Raw genomic sequence first — 13,155 nt, 5'->3', positions numbered from 1 at the left:
GGATAAATTTCACAGCACAGCTCCCAAGCCAAAATTGTAGGAGTAATCTCAATTTCTCCTTTCATCTTTATCCAACATCAAATTACCAAGTCCTATTGATTCTTCCTCACTCGCTCTCTCCATCTCCCTGCTTCCACTATGACTATCTTCATTCATCCATTCATTCATTCAACAAATATGTGTTGAGCCCCACTGAGTGTCACACTATTCTGCATAGTATCAGCCTAAAGATGACAGCCCCAAATCCCTTTCCTCTTGGAGCTTACATTCTAGTGGGAGAGAAGAATAAAACAGAGAAGAAAAATATACAGTATATTAGTTACCCATAGTGCTAAGGAAAGAAGGGAGGGAAGGAGGGAGTGAGAGAAGGAGGAAAGGAAGAAGGAATAAAGAAGGAAAGAAAGAAATAGTGGGATAAGGAAAGTTAACATTTTAGACAAATCAGCCAGGGAAGGTCTGATGAGGGAAAAGCTCTTCTCATTTCATTTTTTTAAAAAGATTTTTATTTATTTATTTGAGAGTGAGAGAGAGAGCATGAGCAGGGGGAGTGGGAGAAGGAGAAGCAGACTCCTCGCTGAGCAGGCAGCCTGATGTGGAGCTGCATTCTGGGACTCTGGGATCATGACCTGAGCTGACGGCAGAGCCACCCAGGCACCCCTCATTTTTTTTTTTTTAACCTTGATCCCTCTTGCCACCTTCACTGCTGACTTCTCTTAAACTCTTCTTTAGTGCTACCAAAAGGAAAGTAGTTCCTGACTTTATCATTCCCTTTCTTGACATCCTTCCTGGACTACTTGTGGCTTCTGCAAGTTGAACCACCTCAACTTAGCACGTAAGGTCTGTTGTGCCCTGGTGGCCGCCACTGGGACCTGCGCCATTTCTGGTTAAGGAGTGCAACAGGACTAACACCCGGCTTTTGACTTAACGACGGATGACTGTTTCTGTGTCTCCACGCCTTCACGTGGGGCTTTTCTTTTCCTACCTATAATGCTTAATCCTAATAATTCTAAAAATTCTAAAAATTCTAAAAACACCCATGGGCTTCTAAATATCACCCAGCTTAGGTAACTTCATAAAATAAAAATCCCACAACCCACTTTGCACTCTTCTTTGAAAACTGAGAAAATGTATCTCTCACAGAGGATCTGGCACAGGATAGAAATGAATTATAGTGCCCTTTATCACACACTACACTGAGTTAATTATCTGTCTGCTTCACTCGAGCAGGACTTCTCAACCTCAAGACTACCGACATTTTGGGCCAGATAGTTCTTGGTTGCAGGGGGCTGTTCTGTGCACTGTACAATGTTTAGTAGTATTTATAGCCTCTATCAACTAGATACTGGTAGCAGCCTTCAAGCTTTAATAACCAAAAACGTCTGCAAACTTTACCCAATGTCCCCCAAGGGAGAAATCAGGCCTGGCAGAGAATCACTCCTCTATACCACAAACAACCCAAGGGCAGAAACTAACTATGACTCCTCATTATTGTATCTCCAGGTATCAAGTACAAAAGCCAGTACATAGTAGGTGTTCATTAAATGCATGTAAGAGCTACAATCCTGACTTCTAGTACCACAGAGTAGTTTTAATTCTTTTCACAATGTATGTAAAAGTATATATATTTTTATGGCTTCCTTCATTCAACATTACATTGTGAGATTTATCTATGTTGCTATATGTTGTGGTAGTTCATTTCCACTTTTTAATTCATGATGCTTTTTCCAATGTTCTATTATTTGGACATTTGGGTTATTTCCAATTTATAGTTGATATGGGCAATGTCATCATGAATACTCTTTTTTTTTTTTTAAGATTTATTTATTGGACAGAAAGAGATCACGAGTAGGCAGAGAGGCAGGCAGAGAGAGAGAAGGGGAAGCAGGCTCCCCACTGAGTAGAGAGCCTGATGTGGGGCTCGATCTCAGGACCCTGAGATCATGACCTGTGCTGAAGGCAGAGGCTTAACCCACTGAGCCACCCAGGTGCCCCAGGAATATTCTTTTATATTTGTTTTGGTTACAAGTCAAGATGGTAGTTTTGTTGGAGGAGGAGAGAGGGGAGTAACTGGAAAGGGAGAACACAAGTGTTCCTAGGGGGCTAACAGTCCTCTTGACCTGTATTAGTGATTGCCAGTGTGTGTCCACTTTGAGAAAATTCACTGAACTCTCCATTTATCATCTTGAACATGGAGTTCTTGTGATTTTTCATTTAAAGTTTTTTTTTTTTAATCAATAAGAATGAGACAGTTTTTTGAATAGAGGGGGGGAAAGCCAGCAATTCTGGTAAATACTGTACCATGCAAATATTCGTGTGAAAAATAAATGAACCCATAAAAGAAAAGCATATTAAACAGAAAATGCATTTTTGTACTTTTTTGTCAATAGCACCCATTGTTAGTAAGATGCAAGGGAAAAGGTCTACTAGTTAAGATGTGACCTGTTACAACTTTCTAGAAGGCCACTTAACAACATATATATCCAAAGTTTACAAATATGTATTATGGTTACATGTCAACCTATCTCAGAAAAGCTGGAAAATGTAATGTGTTTAAAGCTTGCTTATTATGCAAATAAATCAGACAACTGTATAAAACTACATGTGTGTATGTGAGAGGGACTGTATGAGGATATTCTTCATATGATTGCTTATATTAGTGGAAAACTAAAGAAAAATTGTAATGAGTAATTAAATATATTAGGATATATCCATTCAGTAGGATATGTGCAGCCATATTTAATGACATTAACAAAATGTTCATAATCCAGTAAGTTAAAGCAAGTCACAAAACAGAACAATGATACATTTGTAAGGGGAGAAAGACATAAATACATATAGAAACAAATGGTTGGGAATAGAAGCCAAAATGTTAACCTTTGTAATCTTTGAGTGTTTTTTTATTTTTGCCTTTGGCTTTTAAGGTCTATGTGCCAAGTTTTCTACATGGAATATTTATAACAAAGGAATAAAGGTTTTTCATGTAAATGATGTAAATGAGTTTGTCAATAAATGAGGAAAAAATATGAGAGAAATATCACCTAACAGAATCAGAGACTATGGAGGCTCTTACTGTCCATTCATGTATGTATTTTTCATAATATGCTTCAAATGGCTAGTGAATTGGTTTTCACAAGCCTGTCTGATTTTTAAGCTCCACACTATGTGCACCAAGAAGCCAAACCTAGCCACTTCCTAGAGCAAGTCTTCCTTCAGAAGAAAGATGTTGTTTTGCAACTGAAATATTACTCCAACGATTAGAAAACAGATGAGCAAGTTTCATTTCTAGGAATTTTTGTCAAGCTACTGTTGCTTGAGGTATAATTTTCTTCTCTACAATAGAACAAGAATCTCTTAAGAAAGTGAGTAGGATTTCAATTTCCAAGTCTGTGAGAGCTTTTCCAATTTAATTCTGCCTCCTTGCCTCTGAATAGAGTACAAACAATGGAATATATACAAAGTACAGGGGGATGGGGGGAAGCAAATCATTTGTATGAAAGAACCACAGCCATCCAAAGTCATACTGAGAATTAAATAATTTTCCACTTTCACTTTGATTCACAGGAGTCTTGTTAATAAGCCCTTCCTGCTTGTACCGGAGAAGTCATGATTTCCTCTAGGTCAGTAAACTGCCAACATTGATTGTGTTCACTTACAGTAAGTATAACCAGAGCAAACCCATTCATTCTCACTTGTAAAGTCACTTTTCAAGGCTGATTTACAGTCACTGCTCTCCTTTCTAAGAAAATGGGTAAACTTAGCCAAAGATGGGTCTGTGAACCCTTGCCTGAACAGATCTCCAAAGACACTACGCAGTAATGTGGAGGCAACTACCCATACCAGTTTGCCTGGGACAGTCCCAGTTTTACACCAATGTCCCTGAATAGTTATTAATAGCCAACCCTTTGATTCATCAACATCCTAGGGTTGAGCAATGCATGATATAGCCAGCCTACCATCCATACACAGGATGTATAATGCTAGGCTTAGAACTTGGAATAACTGCCTGGAGCCATCTACACTCTAACCTCCTCTTTCTTGTGCACAGATAGTGTGGAATAAAAAATGCACCAAAGAGTCACGGACTCAGATCCCTTAACACACCCCCCTCAACCAGGTGGTCTAAAGCAATCTAAATAGAAATCCATTTCAAGGTAGACCTAGCCTTCCATGAAAGTTTAAAAAAAAATTTTTTTAATTAAAAAAAAAAAAAGAAAGTTAAAAAATTATGGGAGACACTTTCCTAGATAGCTCCCAAATCACACAACTTAAGGATAAGGTACGTATTTGCAAAAATTAGCCAGCCTGTTGATACATGTTGGGAGTTCTGTCTCTGTAATTATTAATCCAAGCAATTCCATGAGGACAAGTAGATCTGAATTTCCTCTGAGCCTATCTATTTCTATCTCTGCTGATGGCAAAACTACTATTCACCTTGAAACCTTAGGATCAAAGCTGATGCTCTCTTTTCACTCTCTGAAACTAGTTACTAAGACCCACCGATACTATTATTTAAAGCTCTGGAATTCATTACCCACAAACCTTTTATCAGAACACGATTTCTAACCTGCAGTTATTATAGGAGCCTTCCTCTCTTTCCTTTCCTATCCTTCTCCAATTCACCTCCCCCACTGCTGCTACAATCATCCGGAACAAAGCAACCTCTGCAGTCCTCCCCTGCTCAAAACCTGTAGGTCTTATCCAGACTCCTTGGCCGAGCAGTCAAGACCTTTCTCAGTTCTCAGTTCCAACCACCCCTCTTACTAAGCACACATGACTCAATGGTTCTCATCCAAGGATAGTATTTCTCCTCTAGGAGGTGTTCGAAAATGTTTGAAGACATTTTTACTTATCTCAGTGACTTGCGGGTGCAAAGGACATTTCATAGGCAAGGACTGAGGACCCTAAGTGTTCAACAATGTAGATTAAATTGTCTTGTCAAAATACCATTAGTGCCTAGATGAGACTTCTTGCTCCCAAGCACAGTATTTTTAGATATGTGTGGTTCCTTCTTTCTAGAATCTGTTAATTCTACCTCCTTCCAAAATAATATTGTCTTTGGATGATTCCATTCAAAATCTCCTCTTATCTAAAGACTTTGGGTGATTTCATTACCATGTACACAGTAGTAATGGGAGATGATTAACTTACTCCCATAACACACTGCTTGCCTGCTGACATAGCCTAGTGTACTGAATTAAGGTTAAACTTCTTACCCATTAGTCATTTCACTCCATGTCAATTTTTTTTTTCCTTATCCCCTCTAAGCCCTAACATTTAAGCTCCTTAAAGAAAGGGATGTTTCTATGGCATCTCACTTTTTTTAAAACTCCAATTACGACTGTTAACCTACAAGTTGAGAATAATTCTAGAAATGATTTTTTAGATTAAAAGATAAAAATCATCCCTGCATGCCTATGAACAGAATGCTCTTCCTTAATAACTTTTTTGTAGTTGTTAAACTTAGAATTCCAAATACTCTAAGGTAAACTAAATATTTTAGTTACATCTTTTATTAGTAATGGTGCTTTACAGAACCCTGAATGTATGAAATTCTAGATTAAACTAAACAAGAGATTACAAACTCAGATTTAAAAAAAAAAAAAATAAGGCAACAGAGGCCACAGACTCTGTAGTGAAGTAGCGAGAATGTTCCCAATATAAGGATATTTAAATTCCTTGGGGATCTTTTTTTGGGGGGGGGTGCTACGTATGCTTTACAAAGTTCTGCTAACAAGCTGTGTTTGAGATGCTTGTTATGTGAAAAACACTTAAATAATGTTTTTAAAAGTGTGTGTGCAATATACTTTTTTTTTTAAAGATTTTATTTATTTATTTGACAAAGAGAGATCACAGGTAGGCAGAGAGGCAGGCAGAGAGAGGGGGGAAGCAAGGATCCCTGCTGAGCAGAGAGCCCGATGCGGGGCTCCATCCCAAGACCCTGAGATCATGACCCAAGCCAAAGGCAGAGGCTTAACCCACTGAGCCACCCAGGTGCCCCTAAAAGTGTGGTGCAATATAATTCTAGACAAAAGATGAAAATGTTCTTATCCTACCCCATTGAAGTTTAAGCTTAGACTATTTCTGTAGCATATATAAAAAAAAAACAACTTCTTTTCCACTCAAAATTTGAAACTTAGTTCCCCTAAGTTGCATAAACAGTAAATAATAGACATAAATCAACTGCTCACTTGCACATCTGTTCATATCTGGGGCTCGGTGTCCATAGTACCCGGATGGACAGGAATGCAGGCACTCTCCATACTGGCGCATGCCTTCTCTCCGAAGAAAGAAGAACAACTTCTGTTGACATCGGCTGCACCCATTGTCCTTTGAACAAGACAAACAACCCTTGCAAATGGGATTTGATACATAACTAGCTGTAAGAGAAAAACACAAAACACATGTTCAAATAGGAGTACGATCAAGATGTCAGGTCAATATAACATGGTGAGAAAACAAGAGTCTCTTGTCCTACTCACATCACATAGAAATGCTAAATATTCCCCCACTCCACCCCCCAATAAAGTTAATACACAACCAAACTTAGAAACAAAGAGGAAAGTCAGAGTTCGAGCTGAAACCGAATGGCTCACTGAGATGTTAGACTAGATCAAGGCAGACGGCATGGCAGGGTCTTAAATCCAGACCAAGAAATATGCATATGAACACCAGACCCTTGGGTCTCTTCATGGAGACTGGAGTTGTGAGGGCTGTTTGCACATGAAATGAGTACTAGAAGCCTCCACCCCAATTTACCAGGGATGAAGATTTCAACCACAGATTAGGAGCATAGGGTAGATGAGCAGGTAGAGAGAAATTATAATCCATGAGACACAAGAAACCCAAATTTGCAATACATCCAAGTATGAGATCCAAGTTCAAAGTATCAGTATAGAATCAAATCATTAAATCAAGATTCTAACATAAAAACATCAATCCATGAAAACCCACAAAGAAAATAATATGAAACTACCCTAAAGAAATGTTCTACAATCCTGAGACGTGGAACTTACATGGAAAGCCACCTTCACATCAAAATGAACCAATCACAGGGAAAAGCAAACCTTCATGAGGAAGAATCACCAGCCTTAGAGAGACAGATCTCACACCTAAAGAGTCAGAAATAATAGAACAATCTGAAAGAGTCTTAAAAGTGATTATCTTCAGAATACTTAAAAGAGATAAAGGACTAGAAATCACAAGGGAAGAAGGGCAGTATCACCTAATGACTGTGCAATTAGAAAGAAATGAAAATTCCAAAACTGAAAAAAAAAATCTATGAACAATTGAATAGAAGAAAGGTATTTAACTAGAAAACAGGTTTAAATAACTGTAACACCAAACACAATAAAGATGAAAATGTGGAAAAGAAGCATGTAAAAAAAAAATGAAAAAGTTTTAATACATGATTATTAAGTGCTACAGAGTAAAAAAAAAAATAGCATGAGTAAGACATAAGACATAATATCCAAAGAGATCATATCAGAAGAGATATAATAGAGATCTAATCAGAAAGAGATGAATTCTTTAGATGAAAACTTCAGAGATCTGAGTAGATCAGTAAAAACAAGTCTGCATCTGAACACAGCATATTTGTACTGTGAGTACAGAGAGAAACAGATCACCTAGAAAGGAATTTTTATCTCTAGCAGACATCTCATCAGAAATAATGTCTGTCAGATGGTGGAATATTACCTGCAACCTGTTAAGGGAAAATTATCAAACTATAATTCTACAAGTAACTAAATGATAGCTAAAGAAAGAGGGCAAAATAAAGATATTTCCAGCCAAAATAAAGGCAAGGAAATTATTAATCATTCACCAAAAGAATAAACTGCATATATCAGGGAAAATAAAATGGAACTCAAAGAAGTAGAATGTAATAAGCAACAGTGATCAAATATGAGAAATATGTTGGTATGCCTATGAAAAGTTATCAGTTTTTAAGAAGAATCAATTTCCAAAATTTAAAAATAATACATATTTTATATTTAAGAGCAGTAACATGGAAGACTCAAGGAGGGAAAACAAAGGCAAAGAATTCAAAGTTTCTACATTTTGAGTGAGGAAGACCAATATAGATGAAACTTCCTTAAGTTACATGTACTTGTTAAAATTCTTGGTAGCAACCACAGAAACAGTAATGTATCACTTCTAAACCCGTGACAACCACAGATGTAGTAAATGTATAAAATAGGAGTAGGAGGTAAACATCCAAATGTCTTTGACTAGGAGAATGGATAAATTATGGTGTATTTTAATGATAAAAGAATTAAACTACTGGCACATACCTGAAAAGGAATGAAACTTACAGACATTATATTGAACAAAGGAAACCACACACACACACACACACACACACTTTGTATAATTCTATTTAATTGATGTCAAGGACGTGTGAAGCTTATCTGTGGTGACCAAAATTAGAACATTAAATGCCTCTGAGGGTTTGGGACTGACTGGAAAGGGGTACGCAGGAATTTTTGGCAGGTGTATTTGTTGCCTTAACAAATTACCACAATGTGGTGGCTTACACACCAGGATTTCATTTTCTAAGTTCTGTGGACTGAAGTCTGAAATCAAGGTGTCTGCAGAGCCATGTGTCCTTTGATAGCCGTAGGGAAGAAACCTTCTCTCTGGCCTCAAGTATTCCTTAACTTGTGGGAATGTATCTCCCATCTGACTCCATCTTCTCTATGTATCTCTGTGTGTCCTTTCTGCCTCTCATAAAGACACAGTCTTTGCAATTAGGGCTCACCTTAATCCAGTATGATCTCCTATCCATCCTTACCTTAATTTCATTTGCAAAGCCCTATTTTCAAACAAGGTCATACTCTGAGGCTCCAAGTGGACATGAATGGAAACAGGTGTAGGGTGTGCAGACCCCAGTTAACCCATTCTAGAAGGTGACAGAAATGCTCTAACCTTGACTAGATATTGGATATATAACATATATATACAACATATATATATTCACAAAACTTATCAAGCCATGTGTTTCTTAAATAAGTAATCTGCATAATTTACAAGCAAATTGTATCTGAATTAAAAAAAAATGGGTAGGAAGGCCATACTCTAACTTCAGGATAATGTAATTGTTACTTGTAATTACATATCTTTCGAAGATTCCACAAATTATATTGGATGCTCACCATATGATATGCTTTACTCTTATGGCTTGTGTTTCATTTGAAATAACAGAAATATCCATTGGAAGTACAAGGTGGGATAATACTAAGTAAATGTTGAAACAGGTTCTGAAAATGGATACATGAGCCTTATGGAGTTTACTACATCTAATGATAAAAAGAGTAATTTCAAGAAAATACTGTTTCCAGCCCTGGCATAAAATTAATGATACAATCTGACATCCCAATATAATTTCTTTTTTCTTTTTTTTTTTTTTTTAAGATTTTATTTATTTATTTGTCAGAGAGAGAGAGGGAGAACAAGCGAGCACAGGCAGACAGAATGGCAGGTAGAGGCAGAGGGAGAAGCAGGTTCCCTGAGGAGCAAGGAGCCCGATGTGGGACTTGATCCCAGGATGCTGGGATCATGATCTGAGCCGAAGGCAGCTGCTTAACCAACTGAGCCACCCAGGCGTCCCACCAATATAATTTCTAAAGTATGAAAACTCATTTAACTTTTAGTTATATTTATGACCTTGCTTGGTATACTGATAACAAGACATATATTAAGTCACATGGACTTAATTAAGCTAACCCACAGAAGAAAGAAATTAGAGAATAGAAAACTCAGCAATTTATTGAAACACTTAGCTTTGAGGCCACATCCTATTTGCCCTCCATAGAATTTTTCTGCATATAAAATCAGTATCAAGCCCTAAGTATTCAGACTAGCAGCTACACAACAAAGAACACTGTATACCACAACTTTCCTTACAATGATTCAACCACCGATATATTTACAGCTACTGTAGCACATCTATATAGGTTTTAGTCCCACAAGATGCTCTCCCTGCTTCTCCTGGGCTCCCACCCACAAACCCCACTTGGATCTTACACCTTTTCTTGTAGGGAGATCCCAAAACAGGAGTTTGGCTCCTTTTCAAAAGTTAAAACAAAGAATCGCCAAGGCACTCCGACCCAGGAATTAGAGCCAAGACTGCTCTTTGATCTGGTCTTTAAGATCCACCTCTTGGTGGCACCTGGGTGGTTCAGTGGGTTAAAGCCTCTGCTTTCAGCTCAGGACATGATCCCAGGGTCCTGAGTTCAAGCCCTGCATTGGGCTCTGTGCTCAGCAGGGAGCTTGCTTCCTCCTCCTCCTCTCTCTCTCTGCTTGCCTTTCTGCCTCCTTGTGATCTCTGTCTGTCAAATAAATAAATAAAAATATATTTTAAAAATATTAAAAAAAAAAAAAGATCCACTTCTTCCTGGCTATCCCAGGACTCTGTTCTATCAAAAGTTCAATGGTTTTTACCTGCCTGCTGAATCCATTTCATGGACATTCTCCTGCTTGCAAACCTATTGATGCTTCCCAAAACAGTTCCTTATTTACTACCATATTTTCTAAAATCTGAAACTGTGAAGGAAAAAAAGAATCAATACAGATGAAAAAATACTTCCTCAGATAGGATTCCTAATAAAATTTTGGGAGACCACTTTCTAAACACGTATACATACATATATACATAACATAATTGGTATTTTTCACAACTGGCCATACTTTGCATGTATCATAACTTGCCCAATTTCTGTCAAGTGGTGAGCTTTAGTGTCAGTTCTATCTTCTGCCTCTATTTACTCCAACCACCCATTCCATTATCTTCAACACTACTTTTTCTGAAGACCACAACCAGTTTTCTAATCCTTAATTCAAACCCTCATTCTTGGTTTCTGGTCCTCACAACTCCTGTACCCGGGGTCATTTCAGAATGTTTTATTCCTCCTCTGGCTTCCATGATAATGTCTCCTCCTATACTGTTAGTTCTAACTCTCACTTTTCTGGTTTCCACTAAATCCTCTCATAACTCAGGCCCTTATTTCTTCTCACTAAGGCGGTTATGATGCCCCCAATCCCTTACCCACCTCTCTCTTTTTCACTCCACACTCTGGTGTTGGGTTGATTTTACGGAGATTATGCTCATTGTAGGACTTCGGTTACAGTTTATTCTGACACGATAACATTGATTTATAAAGCATTTTCATTATCGATGAAAATAAGCCTATACTATTTATAATTGCCCCAGCTGCCTTCTAAAGAGGTTCTAGCTGACATTATTTTTGGTTCCCTGAGCAGGGTGTAAGGAATAGGTAAGTTTCAAAAACTGGGGTACAGCTCAACTTCTCTGTGTAAAAAAGGGGTAAAAATTGGAAAGAGGGTGGGTAGGATGCAAAGACTTGGGTGAGAGGAAAAGAGCTGGAGTCCTTGGAAGCTGTATGATGGACAAAATGGCTTTGGCATGGAGGAGCAGTGGCTAGGGAAAACTCGTTTTAATATTTTCAGGGTTGTCTAAGAGCGTAACCCACCTTAAGCACAAAGCCCCTCTGGTATAATACTTGGGAAGCAACTGAGGTCTCTCATGAAAGAGCGAGTCTTAAAGAGGAGCAACCAGGGGCAAAGGTGAGGGCAGAGGTTGTTGGTTGGGGCTGCATCGGTGGGAGCCCCACAGGGCAGCACTCTGCAGCAGGTCCATGAGGGGTCGGCTGGCTGCCTTCTGCTCTTCAATTTAACTATAGATTTGAAGAATTCTATTGAGGTTATCCAAATCCCAAATTAGCTTCATCAGTAAAGACAGAATCTGGAAGAGTTACATACATAGCAGAATGGTTTAAAAAGGCTGTCATCATAAGCAAAAGCTGACACTATATTTTAGTTCCAAAGTTAAACCAAGAGTTCTTTATCACCATAAATCACACCCTGTGGTCACAGGTATGGAGAAAAGAGAATTACAGAACTACGAGGATCAACATAAGTTAAAGACTTTTTGTTTTGTTTTGATGTATCAGAAGCTAACTTTCATCTTGACCAGGAAGATTTCAGAGTCAACAAATTATGCTCCACATTTTTTTTAAAGGTTTTCTTAAAATCATTAAAAGCTAGGGCTTATTTACATGAACCTTGACTGGCTTAATGGAAATGAATCAGGGAATACTTATCTTAGTCCACATCAGATATCTTTATAACCCTACAAATGAGGAATTCTCTTAAAGCAAAAATGATGTGAGCCACATCCAAACTAAGAGCTCTTCCCATCCCCCAAACTTCTCGAGCCATTAATAATTCTTGTCAACACTGAAGGACAAGAGCACATGTAATTTTTTTGCAATGTGAAGCTTCATGTCCCAAATCTCAAGTAGACTTTTAATTAACCACTGTCCAGTGTCAACTATGCTAGTGCTAAGTTGTAAATCAATAACTTGATTCAACATGAACTTCTTCATCCATTATATGATGACTATACCAAGCTCAGTATCTAAAGCCAGGCAAAAATGGACTTTTAAACATGACTATAGTAATTTATTTGGTTAGGATTTTAATAAGTTAAATGGCTCTGCCTATTGCTATGAGATTTAATTCAAGTGTGCAGGTGAATAAACAGATCTTAATTCCCAGCTTTGATGACCATGTTTATTTGCTCTCTCTGTAAGCTTCAACTTTTCCAACTCTAAAGCCTGCTGAGATCCAGAGCCTCATCATTCCAACCAAAACACTTTCTCTAAATCTAGACCCACCCAAAACTCTAAAGATTAAATATATCACATAAAACATTAAAAATCTTCAAAAAGGTGTTGGCAGTAGTATCAACACAAATCTACACATACCTCCTTGACACAGAAAGGAACAAGTGGATATAGAGAACAAGAAAAATTATCAGGCAGAACTCAAGTAAGAATACCTATATTACTAACAAGTATATAGATTACAAACAGCATAAATATTATTTCTTAATTCTAATTATTTGTGTTCCTCTTAAATTGCAAGGTTTTTTATGAATCCTGGTATTTTAAGTTTGATCTTTTGTTAAATTAAATCCAGTTATTCACATTTTATCCCATAGTGCCTTTTATGTAGGTGTTGAATGCCCATCTGTTTCTAATATTCTCCTAACACTTTTAAAAAGTGTTCCCCTGTTTTGGGATTTAGCCCTTGCCAAGCAAGAAGAAATCTAAATTCCTTCTTGGTGAAGGCATC

General features: G+C 37.7%; 1 protein-coding gene across 3 annotated transcripts in view; it reads right to left on the bottom strand.

The window, feature by feature from the left end:
• Positions 1-13,155, bottom strand: part of LOC111146796 (R-spondin 2) — a 160,134-nt gene that overhangs the window by 70,451 nt on the left and 76,528 nt on the right. For 2 of the 3 annotated variants that reach the window (XM_022502480.1, XM_022502479.1), the window contains one exon: positions 6,189-6,377. The exons of the other annotated variant lie outside the window; for it this stretch is intronic. In XM_022502480.1, coding sequence (XP_022358188.1) covers positions 6,189-6,377 — 189 coding nt within the window. The remainder of the gene's footprint in view (positions 1-6,188; positions 6,378-13,155) is intronic. 3 annotated transcript variants of the gene reach the window in all.

Source organism: Enhydra lutris, unplaced genomic scaffold, assembly GCF_002288905.1.
Source record: "Enhydra lutris kenyoni isolate GAN:26980312 unplaced genomic scaffold, ASM228890v2 scaffoldscaffold14, whole genome shotgun sequence".
NCBI classification, from domain to species: Eukaryota; Metazoa; Chordata; class Mammalia; order Carnivora; family Mustelidae; genus Enhydra; species Enhydra lutris.
Note: the sequence above shows the minus strand (reverse complement) of the source record. Positions and strands in the feature narration are given on the sequence as shown.